Below are 23,099 nucleotides of genomic sequence, written 5' to 3'. Positions count from 1 at the left end.
GTAAGTGAAGAAAAATCATTTTATTCCCAGAGGTGTCAGTGGCAAAGGGAAAAAGTGTTTTGAGGGAAACACGTGAGGTACCAGGTTCACAGTGGTACCCCCCACCATGCACGCACGCACGCACTCACACACTCACACACACACACACACACACACACCAGGCTGTCAGCTGATGCAGAGTCCAGATCCTTTTCAGTCCGTCCCACTGCTGACTTGCCATCAGGAAAGGTGAGTAGTATAGTCTAAACTGCCTGTTGACTGATGAAATCCCAGAAGCTTGTATTGGGTTATTCAACATACATCAAAATTCCACCTAGCCTTCCACCTAGCACAATCCTAGTTTTCCAGAAGACAAAGTAACACCCTGATAAGATCTGACTGTACACCTGTTACCAGTATATCAGCACATCTGTTCTTTTTTGTCACCAGTTCACAATTCTATACTTCTATCTCCTTTCAAGGGGCCAGTAATCAGACCATCCAAATTTACTCATTACTGCAGATTACAAGAGGCTAAGAATCAAATTCCAGTCTGGATTTAAACACTGAGGCACAATTCCAGGATATGCATATATGTAATAGTAATGGCTGTATTAAATCATGTATCTAATGAAGCATAATAATAGTGAAAAGGCATTTGGGATCATAATGTTTCAATATTTACTTACATACGTATTCAGTAAAAAGTAACAGACAGGTAGATTGGCAATAAACATATGGGATCACATTTATTTGGACAGAAAAAAATTCCACCCAGTCCAGCAAATTAGAGCTATCAAATCTATGGATAGTCGCAGATTTAAGTACTTCTTACTTAAATCAATGTGCACCCAAAGCACATTCAGTTGTGGACCCTGAAATATGGCCACAGAACACCATGTTTATAACAATATATTTAGCCGCAGTCGAAATGAATTCTGCACTTCTTTCTAGTTGAGCAACCTTTATCCCACCTTGATGAACCCACACTGGCTGACCTCCAAATGTCAAATCCTCTGACTGTTTCACAATGAATTACCAAGATAAGGTTAGGGGGGCAATGTCATATTTCAGTGCTTGCCAAAAACCAATATGTATGGAAACCAGAAATCACAGGGTGTGAAATCTATATATCACCTCAAGATCTGGAAACGGAAAAGAATGTCAGGAGGGTTTTTGGAGCTGAAATGGACATCCTGATCCAAGACAGAACACATCCCACCCACTTTTTCCATCCTATGTTTCATGTATTCACTATGTGGATGTTTGTGACTGTTACAGAATATGGCAGATCACCATACTAGTGTACTGTGCCAATACATCAATCTTATGATCATTCATAAAGACCATATAGTTTACCTTATCACCCATGAACAAATATGCTGATCTTTAGTTACATTTGAACTGAACATAAGAGTATTTGTTTTTACAGCAAAAAAAGCTCCTAGACCTCTTCCAATACTTTTTCACTGTCAGGTTTACATCATGTACTAAGCCAGGAGTACATACACTGTGCATACCATATGAAATATTTTTCTTCCTCCCAACATTTATTTTATAACTTATTCAATGCCTTTGACTTCAGCAGTGTTTTCATCTGTGATGAAGTCTGCAGTGTGGATGTGACCAAGGAGTCTTCTTTGCTGCGCAGTAAGTTATCAGTTATCACCATGCTGTTTTCTTCGCTTCTGTAGCAAGCTTTGAGGGAGGCCTGATGCGAAAGGCTTCAACTCGCCCGCTGCTGTCCCCCTGTTACCACCTGCAGCGGTACGCTTCAGAGGCAGCTCTGTTTGCAGCACAACACTCCCTCTCAGTCATATCTAGGTCAGATCTGCTCACCAGCTCGTTGCAAGCACCTCATGGTGACAGGGCAGACTTTCGGAGTTGTGGTTAGGAAGCTCTACTTGTGGCATGAAGTTCTGAGACTTTACCATTGGTCAGTCACATACACCAAGCAAGAGTGGCCACAGTAAATATTTGGCTGTTAACAAGTTTCAGTTGTGGCCATTGATAAACCATGGAGAGATTAATTTCAATAAGACTTTATTTATCCCCACTGGGGATATTAAGGCATGTTACAGGTAAATCCTCAACAGTTAAAGCAAAGACAATACCACTAACAAATATCAGTTTAAAAACCCCCACATATAACAGCACAGATTGTGACACCATTGATATAACCATGAATCTGAGGTAGTAGGTAGATGTACTACATTACCAGGCAGGCTAGGCATTTATCACAGGTAGAGGGTTATGTTTCAATTGAATTGAAACAGCCCTGCTATGACCGTGACTACTTTACTGGCCTCTTCACCCTTCTGTGATAAAACACTGACATTCACTCCTGGGCTTCATTTTATCACAAATGTTTATTTTGCTAATCTTTGTCCTCTGTGTGTTTTCAGTATCTTGCAAATAGATGTTATAAAATATAAAGGTCTATATGAAACATAACGTTTCTCATCCAATATTGATGGTATCGTATTATTATTGCTATCCCCTTCCGACCATGGACCTAAAAGCACACAAATTATTGTTCCATTTTTAGTTTCACAAATTGTTCTTCCTTTTTTAGTTTCTGACTCTTCTGTTCGAAAGAATTCTTCACTGACATTAACGTAGAATGCCATTAGTCCATGTTTGGGAATTCTCATTAGGTACGTGCCTTAAACATGTTGCTACATATTCATCCCAAATGACATTTAGCTCTCTCTCTCTGCTCCAGTTTATTAGCTTCAGATGTGCAGCACTGTCAGAGCAACTCGGTGATGAGTAATCTGCCAACAATGCCCTTACAATCTCAATGAGGTAACATCAGCCATTAGGCTTGGAGTACAGAACTGAACTTACCAATGTGCCATGTGTTTCTGTGTGTGCAAACAGTAAACTTACCTGCACATAAGAAAATGTTTAAGTGCATCTCTTGGAAAGGAGACCATGGTGCTTTTTTGGCTGTGACTGGAAGCAGTCCTAGCAGCATTTATGCCTCTCACTCTACTGCTCACTTAGGGCTATCCAGTGTCCACCTTTGACCCTTTAAAATGTGTAAATATAGCAAAAGATAATACTTGCTTGTTTGTTAGTTGAAGCTATGGGGCAAGGCAGGAGGATGGAACAGCACCCAGACTTAAGGTGAAGCTCAATAATAATAAACAATCATTATGTAGTGACAGGGCACTGACCACCAGACCATGGTGAGTGGGTTCAAACCGTGAGTACTATACCTCAATAGCTCCTGTAAAAATCCAGCTGCAATAAAGGAAAAGTTCTGTTTAAAATGTCTAACGTAATATATAATTTATGAAGCTGTAAGAATGTGTTGCCCTGGATAAGCAAGGCAATACATAACTCAGCCATATTCCATCACAGACATATTCTTGATTAAAACAGACCTTATTTGGCCTCATGTAATGACTATGAATTATGCTTGTCCTACAATACAAAATGACCTACTGCTGGGACAGCTGGCCGAGCAGAATCAGAGAGGTGCTAACAGACACAATAGGATGGGATCATTAGACACTTAACTTCCCAGTCCATTCATGTGTGTGGACCCATCTCTCTGTTTGATAGTAATTCATCTGATTACTGGAAAGTTACTGGTTGAAGTAAACAGTCAGCCTACTCCTGGCTGGAGAGAACCACTACAACCTGTTCTCTTTCTTTATCACAGTTCCTCTAGTTTTATTTTCCTCCTCTGCCAGTCAATTGGAAACAATGCTTTCCAAACTCAAAAGGACAAATAATAAAACCCTCATTTTTCTTTTTGAGGGTAGCCTGTATGAGTCATACTACATGACTGAATATTTAAAAATTCTCTACATACACAGTTAGAACTTGATGAGTTCACGGGATGGAATCTCCAGGTTGCTTGTTGTTATTTTAGAGGGCATATTCCAGGACGCTGAGTTCTCCTGAAGGAATTCAGAACTCAGGAAGCAGTTATTCTAGTATAATTATCATCACACTTTCTTCAAAGTCACCCAAGGTTGTTTTCTGATACAATTACAGCTAGGAAAAGGGACATATCAATCAGCCTTGTTATTCCCATCTACTTGGTGTGTACATGGTGCATCCAATCAAACATCTGTTTATTATAATAACGATAATTATGAGGTAAAATGTTGACAATATTTCAGAGATAAACCACAGGTGGCGTTTTATGAGCTTAGATGTATTACTATTGTATCAATACCTATCAAGCTTTTATTTACAGCACAGCAGTCTGTATTATAAAAACTAAATTAATGTTAGTTTATGCTACTTATCATTTAGCAAACAGTATTCATATGTATCAAAACTGTGACAGTTTGAATGAATTATTCAACGCCACGGCTTGAAGGATGTGATGATTAACTGATCATCAGTACACAAAGGGTATTAAAGCTTTCCTGGATTTTGGGTAATCTTCAAATTTTTCAAGGTACCACCTGGAAATGAACAGACAGCACATTAATCGCAAGCACATCACATTAGTACATGATTTACATGAACACTGCCAAAGCATTTTAATTGTCTTGGACATTCTGAAACATCATCAAAAGCTACTTTTACCAACAGCACAGGGAAACACTAGTGGATTTCACTAGATCTGCCAATAACAGAAAATCTGATTAACTGTAATGCACATAGAAATAATTTAGCAGCACAATTAAACATAGATCTATCTAACCCTTTCTTAGCACATTTGAGGCAGTATAGTCAAATATAGATTAAAAAAATCAATAAAAGACCTACTGCAGGAAAAAAAAACATCAACAGGTTAACATGATTGAGTGGGGGAAAAAGCAACGCAACTTCCTAAATCACGGTAGGAACTAAAAAAGCAGATTATTTAGGGATTGTGATGTATTGTATGGAGTGATTATTTACTGAATGTTGAATGAATGAATGTTTACTGTTGTCATGCACGTCACTCTTGATTCCATCAGTACAGGGGTCCACTCATTACTGTGCAATTTCCAATACATATACATCCTATACATCAAGACCAAACAGGAACAAGTTCAAACCATTTTGTGACCAAAGCTGGGGAAAAATAAGGACCAGCAGACCTGGCGGCAGCCCCTCCTAGTGTAGTAGGTACACTGGCTTTGAGGGGACCTTACCTGTGATGAGCTACAGCTCTGCTGGAAAGTACGATGAGTGTGAAGATGGCAAAAGTCGCACTCTGAATCGAGTGAGCTGCCAGAGCGAATCCGCACCACTCCACGATCTCCCCCAGGAAGTTAGCACCAGATACGTACTCAAACAGGCCACCTGCAAAGCAGTTCACACATGCAGGCCTCTTCGTTAAATACATATCACATTTCTCAGCTTTCCAGTCTAGCGGACATAGCGCACCTCACAATTGCATCAGATATCAGTAGTGGTTAGGGACTTGGGGATAATGACAATAATAATAATATATTTATATTATTATATTATATAATTAATTATAAATAATAGACTGAATACAGGGCCAGACTTTATCTTGAGGAGTTTCTTCCTCTGCTTTCTCAGCCCACAATGCTATTGTTGCTATGGCCACTTAACCCCAGCCAGAGAGGACACAGCATGTAAAACAATGATGAAACAACAGTCGGAAACATGAAACTACTCGTAAATAATGCACCAGAGGAATTTGAAACTGTATTTTGAAGCAAAGGCCAAATCAATGCAGTGTCACTTTGCAAGTTTGGCTGCTTCTTTGCATGTCTTTTATTTCATTTTACAAAACACAGAGAGATGACCAAGCAGCCTCTGTCACAGTTTCAAAGATGTACCGTCATGTCCACTTTAAAATATTCTCCAACAGTTCTCCATGTTTAGAAATGAATTTATCTCCTATGTACAGTGTAAACAACCTGGTTATGAAGCTGTAAGCACAGATGACAAGATGTTACTGCAAACTGTCAGAGATGATTAAGATGTACAGACTGTGCAGTTGGGGGCTAAGCCGTGGCTCACACCAAAAGGATCTATTTCTATTTCTGAGTCAAAGAAACTGGCTCTGTTTATCATAGTATGGCTATTAGTCATGAGCTTGTAAACACTCAGAACCAATTATTTATGCAGATACTGACATTATGAAACAGAATTCTAGATAGGCTCCAGTTATGAGTTATCCAGGCTTAGAGGCAGTTTCAGTAATGACTCTTCACACACATACACACACACACACACACACACACACACACACACACACACACAGAGACACACACCCTATCATTAGTTGTATTCTGTCTCTAGATACATCTACTTATACCACATGGAGTAACTCTTAAAGCCAAAGCTTAACTTTGCCCTAACTCAGGGCCCTGTTTAATGAGCCACAGGGCAGGCTACATCAAACTTTCATAAGGGTCATAAAATGTACAATTTTTTCACAAATTCATTTGAATGGGTCTATTCTTATTAACTTTGTATTTACTTCTGCACAGTGTAGTTCACAATCTTGTCAACAATAGTTACCTGTCAGTTCAGCAATTTCTGTGTAGTTGATTAGATTTATGTAACAGAGTCTCAATAGACTAATGGCCAGCAGTGACACCACCTGGAGCCCATTAGTAAACTTGGTACAGATTCTTCAACAGCTTTTTTGGCATAGCTGACAAAAAGTCTCTTGTAAACATTAGCCTATGCATCCAAGGTAGCTAAATGGTCAGATTCTTGTCGGCAATGTACACCAGTGCACCACCATTCAATTACTTACCCACTGGTATCTTGTAGCCTGTTTCTCCAGGCTTACGAAGATTCCTCAGGATATGGTCTGAATGCACATTTATAAGAAATCCTACTAACCACAGCACAGCTCCTGGAAAGAAAGGAAACAGCCAGTGCACAGTCTTCATGAGACAAAAGAGGGTTTTACACAGGCATAAATGAAATTAATGTTAACCAGATGCATTGGTTTGGTAGGCAAACTGTTTTGGTAATTTTACCTTGGCCGATACTCATTGATACTAGCAATGTTATTACAGAAGACAAGGCATTTAAGATTCATTTATAAACTGAATGTATAAGATCGCCTTGCCATTTTTGCCACATTCAATGTATTTAAATGAAACCACAGTGACAGAAACTCGAGATATTTTGTAATTGTATATGTAGCTTTTCATTCTAAAAGTTTGGCAAACTCCAGGGTCCGAGTAAATAATATAAAGTGTTGGTCAATTTAGTCATCTTTAATTGTAGTACCTAGGTGTAGCTATGGAAAAACTCCGACATGATCATAATGTTTATCACGTGATCACATTCGCTCACCTGAGATGAAGAAAGGGTGCGTAACCCAATCCGCAGGGTACTCCGCGAAGTGGCTCAGGTGTCGTATCTGCATATACCCATTGTACACACAGAAAACAAACGCCAATGCGAAGGAAAAGAAAGGGGTAGACTTCCCTCCTCGAATCAAAAATGGGTAAATGATAGATCTGCAACAAAAAAATCCAACTGTGTTATCTCTTCTCAAGCTATGTCTTACATATCTTCCAACGTAGACTATTTATCTGCCTGTTGGTACATAACAACATAACTGAAATTATTTTATCTTACAGTACAACAGCTGCACCTGTTACTATATTTACATTACATGGAACTCACATGTTACAAAACCATGCGAAGAATGCTTACCTTTGCACGTAATGGCAGAAATACATAGCGATGATTAAACGATTAGGCAGCTGAGATAACTGCGCTGCAGATGTCCCCAACACTAAGTACAGAGGCACCACAAAGGCAGGTAACTCCTGCACAAACCACGCGAATTTAACGTTGACAGGAAAACCATACTTGCTGGACGCGTATCTGCCGTAAGGGACGTTCTCAAATAGTAAAGTTAAAAATGTTGCACCGGCCATAAAAAGCATAATGTAAGACATGCAGTCTAAAAGGTATAGTTCCTCGGCATCAGAACCGAATAGCTCAGTAAAGATATCAGCCATTCTATCGAGCTTGGCTGATTATTCAACACACAAAAAAAAATTAAGCTCTGAGTCTCCACTGCATTTTGGAGACAGTGCACTTAACTTCCGACATGTGTAACCACAGCAGCGACATGTCCACAGAAATTTCAAACTATAATTTAGGCATGCATTCAGCAAGCATAAAAGTGAGCCGAGAAGTGCGGACCAATCCCAAAGGAAGGTCGCTAGTAGTAGGTGGCCCTTGAGCTGAGACAGACCAATTGAATTTCGCCGTGGTCCATATGATCATCAACGAGCCAATTGAAAATGCTTTCTCTGTTATTTAACACAATGTCATGAGGTTGAAATATGTGACCAATTTTAAATAATCAATTATAACTAAGTCACTGTGTAAGGTGGTTTTAAGACAGTCAACAGTGAGTCTAGGTCACATGCATTAGTATTAACAGACATTTTGTATTTCACCAGTGTACATATAGTCATTGAAATCCTGCTCAAAATTGCAATAATGACAGATTTCTGTCACCATTCTTTCAAATACATACGACGGCTACACCCGTAGGCGCCTAGCTATTTGCCTGTTGAAAATATGTTAGAACGTTGAGCAAACCTGTTATCCGATAGCTACACATTTTTGATAACTGGCCATGAGTATTCCATTTCAACATGAGTACCCACTCACGACATTTGCTTTGGTCAATATTTATTGCAGGCGGTAGCTGGTTAGCGAGCGGTCCTTTCTCGTTGGAGCAGCATGCGCGAGATTCACATGAGTCCTTGCAGAGTGCGACCAACTTCATCATAAAATAGCAGTGACTCGTGTACAATATAGCTTGCGTACAGTACTTCAGATTACTTTTTATCGCTAGCTGACCAGCTGGCTGCGCTACGCAGGTTCATTTCCAGAGTGGTTTGCGTATCCAACATGGGGAAAAGAAACAGAAACCGACAAAGAAATCAGCAGGATAGAAATGGAAAATCAGATGGAAGGACCAGGGATAATGCAGTAAGTTAGCTGGCTACCTAGTCTAGCTAGTTAACAGATTGCAAGTAAGATAGTAAACTTGCATGCTGGCAATGTTTTATTAACTGCCGTTACAGTTTGAAGCGCATACCTGCTTTGTAATACACCCAGTGAACAAGATAGCTAGCTGTCCAAAATCAATAGATTACAATGTGTTTTTAGGTCGTGGTGGATGCAATTGCTGGAATAGTTTTTGGTACTGACAGCTAGCTAGTCTAGCTAGCTAATCACGTTCAGTTTCTGGGGAACAGATGGCTAAATCCTCATATGCGTGATAACTAGCTAACCAGCTTGCTATGTAGTGTAGCTAGCGGTAATTGCTGGTGAGCTAGGCTGTAGCTGTTGTCACAACCATTAAACTCGTGGCACTCATTTCATACGTTGTCCACAGTGATCCCCAAATCCATCGAGAGGTTTATGGGAAATGAAGTCCAGTGTATTGTAGTCTAGGTGTGGAGTTGATTGTAGCCTTTTAGCGATGCGGTGAGCATAACCCCTGCTTCAAAATACTGTAGGTAGTGTGCTTCAGTTTGAAGCTATAGGTCTGTACTCACGACGACTTTCAGGAATGTTTCCACTGCTATAACTATGTCTCAATGTTTGTGTCATTAGGGATGGGGTGCAGGCTATTCTGAAATAATCAAGGAAAACAAGCTGTTCGAACACTACTACCAAGAGCAGAAGATCGTTCCAGATGGGGAATTTGAGCAATTCATGGAGGCCATGAGGGAGCCCCTGCCAGCCACCATAAGAATAACAGGGTACAAAAGGTAAGGTTATCGGTCTGAATCATCTCCACAGATCAGACGTCATTTCTACAAACATGGGACGTTATGCATGCCATTTTCATAAATATAGGTCAGAAGGTGCACATGGTCAACAATTGAGCTGCTACCCAAAGTAAGGAAATCAGTAGGATACTAACACCAATACTGGCTACATTGCAACACAGAGACAAAGGCAGCAATATTCCAACAGAAAGCCACCCAGGCATTATATGCTAGTTTCTTTTGTGGATTTCTGAAGGTCCCAGCACTTGTTTTAATTCTAATAGCAAAACTCCTCCTGGGCATATTATGCCTTGAAAACTCTAAAGAGGATTGAGATGTAGACAGTGCAAATACATACAGATGTCATTTTCTAATGACCCACAAGATGTAACATTTGTGTGTGTTTGATGGGGTATTGAATGTCAGCTTAGCTGGGGTAATCGGGTAGAGGAATATTGATTTTTTTGTCTAAAAAAGGCACCCAACCTAATATATTTATGCATAAATACCCACATGTTGTTTTTTCCTTTTCTGTCAGCCATGCCAAGGAGATCCTCCATTGTTTGAAGGAGAAGTACTTTAAGGAGATTCAAGACTTGGAAATTGATGGCCAAAAGATTGAGGCCCCTCAAGCACTAAGTTGGTAAGAACATACATCACTTTAACCTTTGGGAAATGTCAGTGGTCCCCTGTGGCTTTAGTGTGTTCTCTTTTGTTATAAATCCAGTGTGGTTACAATTATTACCTGTGAATGAATGCACAACTCCACCCTCTTCGAGGAGGTCATTTTACACAGCATTAATTGTTGAACACATTGCATGGATTAATGTTAATTCTCCCCCTTCTCTGTGAAATTTTGAGGTACCCAGATGAGCTGGCTTGGCACACCAACATGAGCAGGAAAATCCTGCGCAAGTCTCCCCTGCTTGAAAAGTTTCACCAGTTCCTGGTTAGCGAAACAGAGTCTGTAAGTTTCCCTGTCTGCGTAAATTGCCTCTGTGTGGCAGAACAGAATCCCGCAGAACCGTGAATGATATTCTGTATGCATGCAATTAAACCATGTCTAGAGCATGTTGTACAGCCCCGGCTGTTGAAAAATTCTGGGATGTGCAGTATGTGGGCCATTCCCTTTGAAATTGTAGCCATTCTGAATAGCCCTCTCTGGTTGGCTTGGAATTTGGCACACACATGTATGCTGTTAAGGTAGCCCCAGAAGCAAAATTTCATAATTTCTGTCTGTATCATCTTTAGTAATTGCCACATTTGGCACATTTGCCTGTCCAGGCATCCATCAGGACTTTATGCATGGTCAGGAGCATCGGTTTAACTTGATTGTGCACAGATCAGTCAGCTTTGTAGTATAAAGTGCTGCTGTCAGCCCATATAGATAGTATGAAGATCAGTGTACATGCACCATGTCTTTTCCGAACTGATGCCCATGAACCAAGCAGTTTGTCTTTTTTCATCTGCACATCAGTCACACTCAATGTCATACTAACACATTTTATATGCGTCTTCTGTGGCCTTTGGGGTTTGTTCATATTTATGTGTAAGAATCTTACATACATTTATGATGTTTAAATTTCTGTGAAGACTGACTCTAATCTTTATTAAAATTGTCCTTTCAAAGGGTAACATCAGCCGACAAGAAGCTGTCAGTATGATTCCTCCTCTCCTGCTGAAGATTGAACCTCACCATAAGGTCATTTTTCAAAAAGTGACATCTCATTTGCATTTTCCAAAAAATTTGCTTTTTAACTCTCCAGGAAGGATTCATGGTTGTCGTATGTTGTTATGTTGAAGTGTTTTATCCAAGCTAATCTCATGAATTTGAAGCTGCCAAATGAATTTGCGCAGATGCCGCCAGTGATTAGTGTAAAATATGTTCCATATACTGCGCTGTACAGAAGGCCCTGGATCTAGAAAAAACTATCTGAGAATTGATTAGATGTCAGGACAGCGCGGTGGAAAGTGTTTCAGGAGATGTAGTCTTTGCTGTGCGTGTTTGGAGCAGGTAAACCTAAGCGTGACTGAGTTCGCTGTCATATTCACTTTGCCTTCACACGCACCTCTGTCCATTCTGGGGCCGGCTCTCTCAGCTCACTGTGCGGTATGATATGCGACGTGGCCTAAGTGGGCCAAGGGGAAACGGGCACATTTATTGTGACGGTGTAGGATGACAAATGGCGGAAGTTTTCATTTGGACACACCTCGATTAAACTGAGCGCAGAAAAGGGACGTCTTGGCAACCGGCTTTACTACATTGCTGCAAAAATCATTAGAAGCGCGCGGGTGGGGGGGGTTTGCGTTCAGTAACTGCTGTGTTTTTGTTATTCCAGTCATATTGTAGTGATTGATGTTTCCTTGACCCCCCTGAGAGAGCGTAGTGTTTGTGTAGGTGGAGGTGCTGATTTAACCCACTGTACTTGTGCCGCAGTGGGGTCTGTGGACAGAACTGAGCAGGAGGTGTGGTGCAGTGAAATGCTGTGAGACTGTGTGTGCGCTGATGCGTAGTTCAGAGAAATCTGAGTCGCACATACGTATTGAATTAGCGAATCGCCTTGCATCAAGCTGTTTGGAAAACATTTCACACAGACCTCTTATTGTCAGACTGCACTTAAGTGCTAATTATACATTATTGCGTAGCTGCCATTTTAGTTAGAATTAATTGAGCATTGCAGCAATGGTCAAGACAAAACGCCCTTTGTAATATTGTTTGTAATGTAATATGTGTAAGAAAAATGATGCAGACAATGCAGCACAATCATTTTGTCTCCTTCAGTTTGTGTGTTTGGTAAAAACTAGCTTCCATACAAATCAGTATAATTAGTATGCAGACACAAACACTTGTAAGCACTGCTGTGCTGTATGAACAGCTGGTCTGCGGAGTCAGGGTGAGGCGCAGTTGATCTCTGACGCTGCTGGATAGATTCCAGGCTCAGATACACCTGCAGTAGTGAAATTGAATGAAAATGCAGGCCGCCATTTTGAACAGCCCTGAGCCGGCGCTGAACAGTTCACTTTCAGCAGAATTAGGCCAATGAGAACGAGGTCCTACCAATGCCACATTTCAGGGGTTTACAGGGGCCGCAGTTGTTCATTTGCTCATCTTGGCCTAACATTTAAGGTATGAAATTTTCCTGTCATGTGTATTTTTAACCCACAATATTGCTTAAATATTTCATCTTTTCTCAGCAGATAAGCAGTACAGATATATCCACCCTCTGTCACGTTTGATTGAGATGTTGTTGGCCTGCAGTGGAGCTGATAAGATTATATAACACCATATTCATTGTGTTCCATTGCCCAGATTGAGTGTAAATCCTTAGTGTCAGGCTTCTTCGGGCTTTAAAAAAAGAGACCCGTTTAACACAGCATCTGAATGTGCAGATCCTGGACATGTGTGCAGCCCCCGGCTCAAAGACCGCCCAGCTGATAGAGATGCTGCACTCCGACATGGACGTCCCTTTCCCAGGTACTGCCCTTTTTACGTATGCTAAACTGATGGGTTGAAGGAAGGACCTGCGTCAATATGATTGCACTCATGAGGGGTTTATGTTCTTTAATTACGGGAGAAAGGCAGATGTGCGTCACCGCTTGGCTATCGCCACGAGCACCCCCAGCAGGGTTTCCTGTATTTGTCGATGAGCGGAGGGATGAAATGATTGCGTAAATAATGCATTAAATATTTGCCGCTGCCTATTTTGAGGTGCGGAGCCGATAAGGCGCATTCAAATGTAATGAGTGTGTCAATTTGTTTGCTGGTGTTTAAAGCCCCCACTTGCATAAAATGTCAGTAATTTGGCATTTGAGGGCCTCTATTTTTAAACAAACACATCTAGTGCTCTCTATGTGGCTAATTGCTGTGACATTTCCATTCTCACTGGTGAAGCTATGCATGCTGAAAATAGATTTTTCTGCGTTAATTGGACCGATTTTGAAGATGTAAAAATATTTTATACTCCATTTTAACAATGATTAGGGTTTTTCTCTAAATCTCTACTTTGAGAACGTGGAAATATATCAAAATGCTAAGTATTATGAGTTTATTTATGTTGAAATTTTTTGAGGCAGTCTTGCTGAAACTTGATCTTTTCACTGGAGAGACCTGACCAAGAGGACAGCATAAAACATTTGGGGGGGGGGTTGGGGGGGGATAGAAAATGTGAAAACGAGCAACATTTAGTCAAGAGCACAGTGTGTAAGAAAATGCAGGTTCAGCACGTTCCTGGAATATGATGCCACTTTGTACTAGATTCTTGAGCTCTTTGTACTAGATTCTACAACTCTAAGCTGTGTGGGTTCGGTGACAACGGCATTTCTTCCCGGTGTGTCACAGAGGGCTTCGTCATCGCTAACGACGTTGACAACAAGCGCTGCTACCTCCTGGTGCACCAGGCCAAGAGACTGAACAGCCCCTGCATCATGGTGGTCAACCACGACGCCTCCAGCATCCCTCGGCTCCAAGTGGACTTCGACGGCAAGAAGGACATCCTTTTCTACGACCGAATACTCTGCGACGTCCCGTGCAGGTAACGCTGCGCTCTCATGGTGTACAGAAAGGCGGTATAACTGGTGGCTTCATGAGAAACTAGGTCCAAAGAAGATGTCTGTAGAGCAGGTTCAGGATTGCGTGTTTAAGATGCAGCGATTCTGACCTCACTGTATTTTTATGTCCGATTTGATTTTCTGTGAAGTCTGGCATGTCAAAAGGCCGCTCAAATGTGCGGGCGTAGAACATTTGGTTAGGGGGTTCAGCTGCAGGTCCCTATTTCGCAATGTTATGCTTTCAGATCGGCGCTTGGCGGGCTTGGCGTGTTTGTATACACGGGCTGTGATTACGACCGAGAAAAGAACGAGCGTAAGCTTTTCTTTTTTCATCCGTGGAAAAATATATTTTCTGAAAAATCATCTCCCCTGACCACATCAGTGCCCTGTGGGAAGAAAACCTCTCTGTGTGCCTGGCCCCCAAACTGCGGAGGCCGCGCCTTGCCAGCTAAGCGCGTTCGGGGGGCCCCCCCCTGGGGGTTGTGCCAAGGACAACACATGTGGGGGCGTCTCGCTTCTGAAGCGCGGTGCGGTCCGCCCGTTTCTGCCGCGTAATCACTCCGTCGAGCGGACGATGATGACCAGTTCCGAGCGCTCCCGCCGCCACGTGACATAATTAGTTTTGCCAAACTCTGTAATTAGAGCAGGTTGATACACCCTCGAACATAATTGGATCGTGTTACCCACGCCTGAACGTTTCACCCCAAAATAATGAGTAGCTGAAAGCAGGGAAGGGAGCGCTTTCTGAGCCAAGTCCTGAAGTAAATGACACAAAGGACGGTATCTGAATGACCTCGAATAACAGGAAGCCCTCCTCTCCCCCTCTGAGTGCCCGAAACCGTGGCGATGTATTCCAGGATGGGTGGTGGGGGGGGGGTCGTCGTATTTTCAGCCTGAATTGATTAATTTTTGTCCTTGCTGTGTCCCTCCGCAGTGGAGACGGCACGATGAGGAAGAACATCGATGTGTGGAAGAAGTGGACGACCAGCAACAGCCTGCAGCTACACGGGTAAGGAGGGGAACATGGTTTTCCTTTTGCTGCTACGCGGTTTATGCATTTGTGTCCAATTGTAGTTTGAGTTCAGCTGTCTGAATAGGGTGCTTTGTGAGGGCAAGTGTGTGTGGTAACAACATTGCATATCTGTGTGTGTGTCTCTATGTGTCTGTGAGTGAGAGAGCGCGAGAATGGCAAGAGAGAGATTTTTTTGTGTGGTGTTACAGTCTGTAGTGGTGGTTGACCGTCCTTGCCTGTAGTAGTGTCTGGATCAGGGGTGTGGTGAGGCTATTGTGTCCTCTGTGTGTGCTGTACAGGCTGCAGCTCAGGATCGCCGTGCGGGGGGTGGAGCAGCTGGCCGTCGGGGGCAGGATGGTCTACTCTACCTGTTCCCTCAATCCCATCGAGGATGAGGCCGTCATCGCCTCCTTGCTGGAGAAGAGTGAAGGTGGCCGACCTGAGCCCCACACACACACATGCACACATACAGAAATAACAACGCGCAGTTTCTGGACCACCAGGCTGGAACTGCTTTTGGGCTTTCCTCATAGGTGCACTTTGTAATGTTTGATTCCGGCGTGTTAGTGGTTAGTCTGGTGACAGAGCTGGATTGAATAGTAACAAGGCTGGTGTCTCCCAGGTGCCTTGGAGCTTGCAGACGCCTCTGAAGACCTACCAGGGTTGAAGTGGATGCCTGGAATGACAAGCTGGAAGGTATCACTCCCTCCTCTCCCTGCTCTCATCACTCATATCCTCTTCCTCTGTACCCATAACCCCCCTGTTCTTCCCTTCTCTTCCTCTATACCCATAATTCTCCTGTTCCTCCCCCTCTTCCTCTGTACCCATAACCCTCCTGTTCCTCCTTTCTCCTCTGCTTTCTGTTGCTTTGTTTTATGCACTGCACACGTGCAGAGCAGAGATTCTTACATAAAAGCAGAGAGATACATCATTCCATCATTACACAAAGTTCACCTCAGGTTAGACGGGATGACCGCTGAGAGCCAGAATGCATCATCATTACTGTAGCTGCTGTGATGATTTTACATGCCTGTCGCCATCTGAATGGACAGGTTTGTCATCTTTGAGCCTTCTTTTTGAAATATGTCACGGAGTGCCTTTCTTCCTTATACCGATTTTGCAGCAGAGCTGTGTAGAAGTCATACTATGATGTGGTGCTGTTTGTAAATTAGGTTTGTGATGGTCTTGAGAAGAGGGCATAAATTACATCAAGTCAGTTAGATTATTATTTTAATAAGAATAATCATGAATCTCTCTCACCAAGTGGCAATGTTCCACTTTTTATTTCTCTGCCTGTTTTTGCTGAAGTGAGGCCTTGTTTTTGGCCAAGTACATTGTAAATATTTACCCTCCAGTCCACATCACGTGTAACTCGCCCCTCTGTGTTAGCCACTTCCCAATTACGAGTATTGCTGAGTTGGTACAGGCGAGCACTAAACTCAGGAATGCCAGCCGATGTCCTGCTCGCCTGTGTGTTAAACAAAATGAAGTCGAAATGAAAAAAGATGTGGATCAAAGCTGGGGAACAGATGGTTTTGTGCTGGCCCACAGCTGTTCCGTATCCATGTATGACGCTTTGTTTATATTTCAGTCATGCACTAAATATGCTTTAGAGGTTACCTGAAATTTGATACAGCGAGCTAACCGAAAGGCTGGCTTTTGCTACAGGCTTAGCTAGCAAAGTTTTAAGGAACTGGTCAGTTACAAATATGCATACAGTACGCTCTGTACTGTTTCTGTACAGACCCTAACTGCAGAGAGATGAACATTTGCCTTTGGCAATTGGTTTTTACCAATTGCCTTGGTAATTCTTTAAACTGATTCTTCAGATAATTAGCATACATTCTCAAAAATAAAATGGATGAAGTGAAGGACAATTGTTGTATACATTATATACGGTATATACATTTATATTATACATATTTCAGTACATTTTAAATAGTGTTTAGTAATATGCAGACTTAAGTCTACAGTGTTGGTTGTGAGGATCTAATACAGAGGATGTCTGGATAGCTCATCAATGAAATTTTCATTATGCAAGATGTCTGCAATCTGCAGTTTCTTTTTATGGCAGGACTAAACATCAAAAGTGGTTAGAACTCTGCAGCTACCATGATGGTGGAGGCACAAAAGACTATTAAATGCACTGCTGCCCATTGAAAATCAGCAGATAAAATAGACACAATTAAGTGTATGAGTTTTGAATACTTATATGAACTGGAGGGAAAAGGTTTTGCTTTAGAAGTCTTTCCTGTCACAAAAAGGGGTTATGTGGAAGATGGAGTAGGTGACTGAATTTTAGTGTGAAGTTGGACTTTTCCAAATGTGCAGTCAATGAAGTTTTTACTCAACTTTAAATCCCAAACTTGAGTTTGTAGTGTTCATTTAATACTTAAATGGATGCCAACCAACATGTCTGATACTTAATGTTCATTTGAGTTTGGACTGTTATGATTAGACTGATCTGGTAATGGTTACACGGTGCTGTTGTAAAGGAATGTTGATGGCTTCACAGCTAATGACCAGATCTGGGGAGTGGTTCACAAATTGGTCAGAGGTGCCCCAGGGTCTACACACTCAGATCCGACCCACCATGTTCCCACCGACAGACCCAGAGAAGCTCAAAGACATGAAGCTGGAGAGATGGTACGTTTCGCATGTGTTTAAAACTGGAGTCCTGTGACTTTGCAAAGGTTTTTCTTTGCTTCCAGGTGACCTTATATACTCAACTGCCCTCACTCTACTGTGTTGTAATGCTGTGAGCGAGCCACAGTCGCAGTGTTTGGAAAATGAAAATAAATTTGTGGCGGTTTCTAGTGTGGGAGGAATACATGACCACTAGGGGGCATAGATGGGCCATATTTTTTTGCAAGAAGCCATCATGTCATTCAGTTCCTCTCCATCATATGATCATAAATGGTGTATTTTTTTTTGCAGCTACGCAAATATTATAGGCAATTCATTGTCATGGCAACATCTGGCTGAAAAAAATCTGAACAGAAAAATGATAATTTTTCATAGGTGTGAGTAGCCTAAAGCTGTAGAAAAGACGTATACAGAAATTTCAGTGAACACAATTCCCATGAATATGCAAGAACATAAAAATGAAATGAAAATGAAAGTCGACTCTTTAGTGCTTTCCTTGGTCTGGAGTGATAACCTCTACCAAAAGAAGTTAGCCTACACAAAAATTTCTGATCTATTGGAAATATGTATACTTTATATTCTATATAGAACATTCTATAATATATGTTCTGTATTTAGAAATGTATGTTTTATTGGAAGAAACAACGAAACAAAAGCACTTAATCTGAATTTGGTTGGTCTTGTGATAACACTGTTCAGTTCTCAACACTGTTTAAGTAACTATGTCAAATACTTAATGTAAAAATGTGTAACCCTAAACCAATCCATATATGGGCTCTGACCCAGCTGTATTGCACTAATGCAGAGAGGGAAACAGACTATTTTAAAGTCATCAGTATTATGGACTGTTTGAATGGATTCTTGTGTATGGGGCAGCAGTGTGTAGTGTAGCAGCTGGGGGACTGGGCCTATAACCTAAAATGTAAACTGTTCAACTTAATGACTGGAAAAGTCAAAATCTGACTTTAAATGTGTCTCAAAATTTGAGTTTATTTTTAAGTCGACAGTCATTTTCTTCATGATCGATTTAATGGAATGTTGTAGTAACACGAGCGCTTTACCGTTGCCAGCATGAGGATCCTGCCCCACCACCAGAACACAGGCGGTTTCTTTGTCGCTGTGCTGGTGAAGAAAGCACCCATGCCCTGGAATCGCCGCTACCCCAAGGTATTGCAGCCACCTCTGTCAAATGTCATAACTCGTACAACACACTACCGAAGAGAGCCTATTCACAAAATTATTGAGCTGTGAAGTGAGTCCCGTTGTTATGATCCAGATTTTATCTGGGGCTGTTCACTGAAAAATGATCCATAGTTTATCTTGATATTAAGGTTTAGCATATTGACTCGTCTCATTTCGATGATGTTGTCTTTGGCGCATCTGGAAAAAAGTCCACTAGTACTTAACACTTTCACTCAGGGTTCAGTTTCTAGTGGGACATACTCCATCTCACAGGTTTATACTGAATGCGGTAAATGCTTGCTACATTTTCTCTAAATTTTGTGCCTTTATAGAAGCACTGTGAGTGCTCTTCATGCAGTTGCTTTTGTGTTTGCTCGTTTAGATCCTGTCGGCAGATTAAAAATGAAGTTTGGTGACTGCTATTTGTTCACTCAGACTTCTCCAATTTATTAATGGTCCTTCTGATATGAATGTGACTGTTTATATTTTGCTAAATTGGTATTTCGGTCTCATAAGAGGCTCCGAAATATGAATTTAGAAAAGAGCTGTTCCACTGGGGTTTTATCTCTGAGCTCATCCACTTTAAGCCGTGTTTAAAAGCAGTTATGGAGCAGAATGCGTGAGCGGGGATTTGCGCGGCCGAGAAAAAGGGGAGGGGGGGGGGCCCCCCTCCGTCCAGTTCACCTGCCCTTACCCCACCCCACCCCGCAGCTCCGCCCTTAGTGGTTTCTGTCCCTCCTCCTCAGCTCCGTCACAAAGAGGCGGAGACGGCGTCGGCCAATGATGCGTCCCCGGCCGGACAGCCCCGCCCCACCCCGTCCCCTGGGGGAGAGCCCGTGGAGGAAGGGGAGGCGGTGCTCGAGGACAAGCCTCAGGACCAGGAGCTGGGCGACCCCGCCCCGGAGGCCCCCGGCGCGAAAACGGGAGTGTGTGGGTGAGCCACGCGCAGCTTTGCGCCGTCACACTCGCGTCCGTCGTCGCGTGACGTAGCAGCCATGGGATTGGGAGGGTGCCGGTTCAAATCCCGTGCGTGGCACTGCTGTTGTACCCTTCAGCAGAGAACTTAAGCTGGATTGCATCGGGAAACCATCCAGCTGCGTAAATGGACATGTACCCAGTAAGTTGGATTTTGTGAAGCATGAGATCAAAATCTCATCACGTGGAGACAGAGGGCAAGAGGTTAAAATGTAACTTTGCCAGAAACAAAATGAAAAACGACATGCACATTGCACATCAAGGCAGCAGTAATTACAAGTTTATTTTCTTGCTAGCATTGCAGTTAACTCCCCTATTGCAGATTAAAATGAATTTATTTTAAATTATGAGCAAGGAGTTCATTTTGAAGACTATTTCTAACTACGTAGTATTGTCCAAGTTAGTATTATTCCAGGTTAGTATTTCTGGAACTGCTTCCAGATGTATGACAGACTTATGACCTCAAAGTTGTCAACAGTGACAAGTGAAATAACTTTTTTCCCCACCTAGATAGCTAATTAGCTGCTCTTAGGTGACCTGGTGCGGCTTCTTTGCTAGCTTACAAGTTAGCATCCGGACTGGTTCTTAGTTTATGAGAGAGGCAGAGTGGACAAGGTGCAAATTCTGCATGTAACTGCCACACAAGAGAATTCAAGGAAGCAGTTTGTTTTTGCAGACAGGATGATGGATAGGAGCCATAGGACAGGCCTCTGCAGATTCCAGTGCAGCTCATTGGGTTGGTTAACAAAGACCTTCTGTAAAGGTCAGGGCCAATGTATTAAATATGAGTTACCCTTTAAGGCTTGTGTCTGAGCCTCTCCCTCACCCAGGTCTCTGGCATTCTCCCCGAGTCTGGCAGCGTCTGCAGTGATACAGGAGGGCAGTTTCACTCTGTTCGGTCTAACACGCTACAGCTCTACCCAGCCAGCGAAAAAGTCTTTCTCTTTGGAAAAAAAACGGTTTTGGTTACGTGCTTCTCCCACCTATTTTGCTGTCATTGGATTTATCTCAGAAGGCTTTGGGGTTCGTGCTTTGAAGCTTCTGTTACGCAACCGCAAATTTTCCATAATCCAGCAGACTCTAGTGTCTTTTGTTACCATGCTATAAACGTGAATAAAAACCTATGTAACGTGAATGAATAAGATAATCCCTATCAGAGCGTTCTTTCAGATTCTTCCTATCCCTTTTCCCCGGGTGAAAGTTGCTCCTGTTGTACGGGCGGCCCGTGGCGGTCGGTTCCCTCGGATGTCCCGTTGTTTTGTCCCGCTCATTGTTTTACTAGCGCACGCCGCATCCTCTCGGCGCTTTTTTTTTTTTTTTTTTGCTGCATTGCAGCGCGCGACAGCGTTCCCAGCTGACATGAAACACTTTCTATTTCCAGGCCTCCGCCATCAAAGAAGATGAAGCTGTTTGGCTTCAAAGAAGATCCCTTTGTGTTCCTGACTGAAGACGACCCGGTGTTCCCTCCCATCCAGTGAGTGCCTGCTAACAGCCGCTCACAAAGGCCCTAAAATGCGCCGTCTAGCTGGAATAATGCCGGCAGCACCGCCGAACCAAAGGCCTGTCTGGCTGCTCCATACTCCAGCTGTCTGCTGGATGTCAGTGCCTGATATGGAAGCTATTTCATCTCACTCGGCAGTATATAGGTGCACTTGCTTTTGTGTGCGTTTGCGTGTGAATGTGGGTATTATATGTTAGCAGACACAGCTGTAATAATGTTGACATGGTGTCTTTGCTTACAGTTAAACGTACGTGTAAAATGGGAATATTTGTCAGTTGGCAGCGAGCATGTGAACAGGATGCCATTTTAACTCTACGCACCTCCGCAGGACATGTTCTGAACAGGACCCAAGAATCATACTAGCTTGCTGCTTCTCTGTTTCCTCAGCCACCTTGTTTTTCGTGAAAGGAAAAAAAAAAAACTGCTTTGGTGTTTTCTTGCCCCCGCAAAGCTGCCAGCCGGCAACTGAACCGGATCGAGGCCCCGCCCACTTTGGCTCCTGGGCCTCGTCCATATGGTCCCCCTCCCCTCCTGCATGTTAAACCAACAGCATGTGTGTTTGTGTGTGTCTGTGTGTTTCCAGGGCCTTTTACGACCTGTCCCCCACCTTCCCCAAGCTCAACGTGCTGACCAGGACCCACGAGGGGAAGAAGAGACATCTGTACATGGTCTCCAAGGAGCTACGCAACGTCCTGCTCAACAACAGCGAGCGAATGAAGGTGAGGGGCCGGCCACACACACACACACACACACACACACACACACACACACACACACACACACACACACACACGGCAGCTGCCTCCAGAGGAATGCCGGCCCCGGGGACGATAAATTACCCATGACCACCGCTGGCAAATCTTCAGAGCAGAAAGCAAACAAAGCTCCTTTGCCACATTAGCCGAACGCATGACATCCGGAGTCTGTGCTTTCAGATGCATGGTTTTTGAACTGAGCAGCGCCTAAATTTGACTGCAGTCTGTCTGCAGAAAAGATAAATGAAGATGTCGTCCCCGTCATGAGTGAGTCTGGTATTTCATCCACGGAATGCCAGCCTGTCCGTGCACCTACGGGAACACGGCCTGTGCCACAATGCGACATGGGAATGTTCAGGAAGTATCTGCGTGTGCGCTTGCATTCTGCTCCTCGGTATTGCGCGGGTGCACATGTGCATGTTTCTCCCTCATTTTGCAGGTCATTAACACGGGGGTGAAGGTGTGGTCTCGGAACAACGACGGAGAGCAGTTTGGCTGTGCCTTCCGGCTAGCCCAGGAGGTAATGTCAGCGCGCACTCTTGTCTGCTGAATTGTTTAATCTGAAATAACAAGCGGTAATTTTCTATTGTGCTTCAAGCACCACCTGGTGTCGATGGCGGCGGCATGCTAGAAGATGAAGTGGGGGGCTCATTCGCTGTGTTACATTTAATCATGTTAATTTCCCCATTCGTTCCTGCCCACCTGGCCCGGGTTTTTAGGGGGGGGGGGGGGGGGGGCGGGGGAGTGTAGAGGTTTATGGCCATGTCCGGCGGCGCTTGCTGACCCAGCCTCTTCTCCTTCCC

The 23,099-nt window shown here is 43.0% G+C and overlaps 2 protein-coding genes across 2 annotated transcripts in view; one reads left to right on the top strand and one right to left on the bottom strand.

Annotated features, from left to right (window-relative positions):
• Positions 1-4,342: 4,342 nt before the first annotated feature.
• Positions 4,343-8,025, bottom strand: srd5a1 (steroid-5-alpha-reductase, alpha polypeptide 1 (3-oxo-5 alpha-steroid delta 4-dehydrogenase alpha 1)). Its single transcript, XM_036516302.1, has 5 exons — positions 7,591-8,025; positions 7,225-7,391; positions 6,674-6,775; positions 5,088-5,238; positions 4,343-4,409 (listed from the first exon to the last, which is right to left on the bottom strand). The coding sequence occupies exons 1-5, from the start codon at positions 7,899-7,901 to the stop codon at positions 4,343-4,345; spliced, it is 798 nt and encodes a 265-aa protein (XP_036372195.1). The 5' UTR covers positions 7,902-8,025.
• Positions 8,026-8,634: 609 nt separating this feature from the next.
• Positions 8,635-23,099, top strand: part of nsun2 (NOP2/Sun RNA methyltransferase 2) — an 18,186-nt gene continuing 3,721 nt past the window's right edge. Inside the window, exons 1-16 of the mRNA XM_036555587.1 lie at positions 8,635-8,889; positions 9,520-9,677; positions 10,216-10,320; positions 10,539-10,644; positions 11,308-11,379; positions 13,068-13,152; positions 14,017-14,209; positions 15,160-15,234; positions 15,537-15,667; positions 15,860-15,933; positions 17,753-17,883; positions 18,954-19,050; positions 19,812-19,999; positions 21,422-21,514; positions 22,125-22,260; positions 22,736-22,816. Coding sequence (XP_036411480.1) covers positions 8,809-8,889; positions 9,520-9,677; positions 10,216-10,320; positions 10,539-10,644; positions 11,308-11,379; positions 13,068-13,152; positions 14,017-14,209; positions 15,160-15,234; positions 15,537-15,667; positions 15,860-15,933; positions 17,753-17,883; positions 18,954-19,050; positions 19,812-19,999; positions 21,422-21,514; positions 22,125-22,260; positions 22,736-22,816 — 1,806 coding nt within the window. The 5' untranslated portion in view covers positions 8,635-8,808. The remainder of the gene's footprint in view (positions 8,890-9,519; positions 9,678-10,215; positions 10,321-10,538; positions 10,645-11,307; positions 11,380-13,067; positions 13,153-14,016; positions 14,210-15,159; positions 15,235-15,536; positions 15,668-15,859; positions 15,934-17,752; positions 17,884-18,953; positions 19,051-19,811; positions 20,000-21,421; positions 21,515-22,124; positions 22,261-22,735; positions 22,817-23,099) is intronic.

This window comes from Megalops cyprinoides, chromosome 21 (assembly GCF_013368585.1).
Source record: "Megalops cyprinoides isolate fMegCyp1 chromosome 21, fMegCyp1.pri, whole genome shotgun sequence".
NCBI classification, from domain to species: Eukaryota; Metazoa; Chordata; class Actinopteri; order Elopiformes; family Megalopidae; genus Megalops; species Megalops cyprinoides.
The sequence above is the reverse complement of the archived record's forward strand: the minus strand, read 5'-3'. Positions and strand labels throughout refer to the sequence as shown.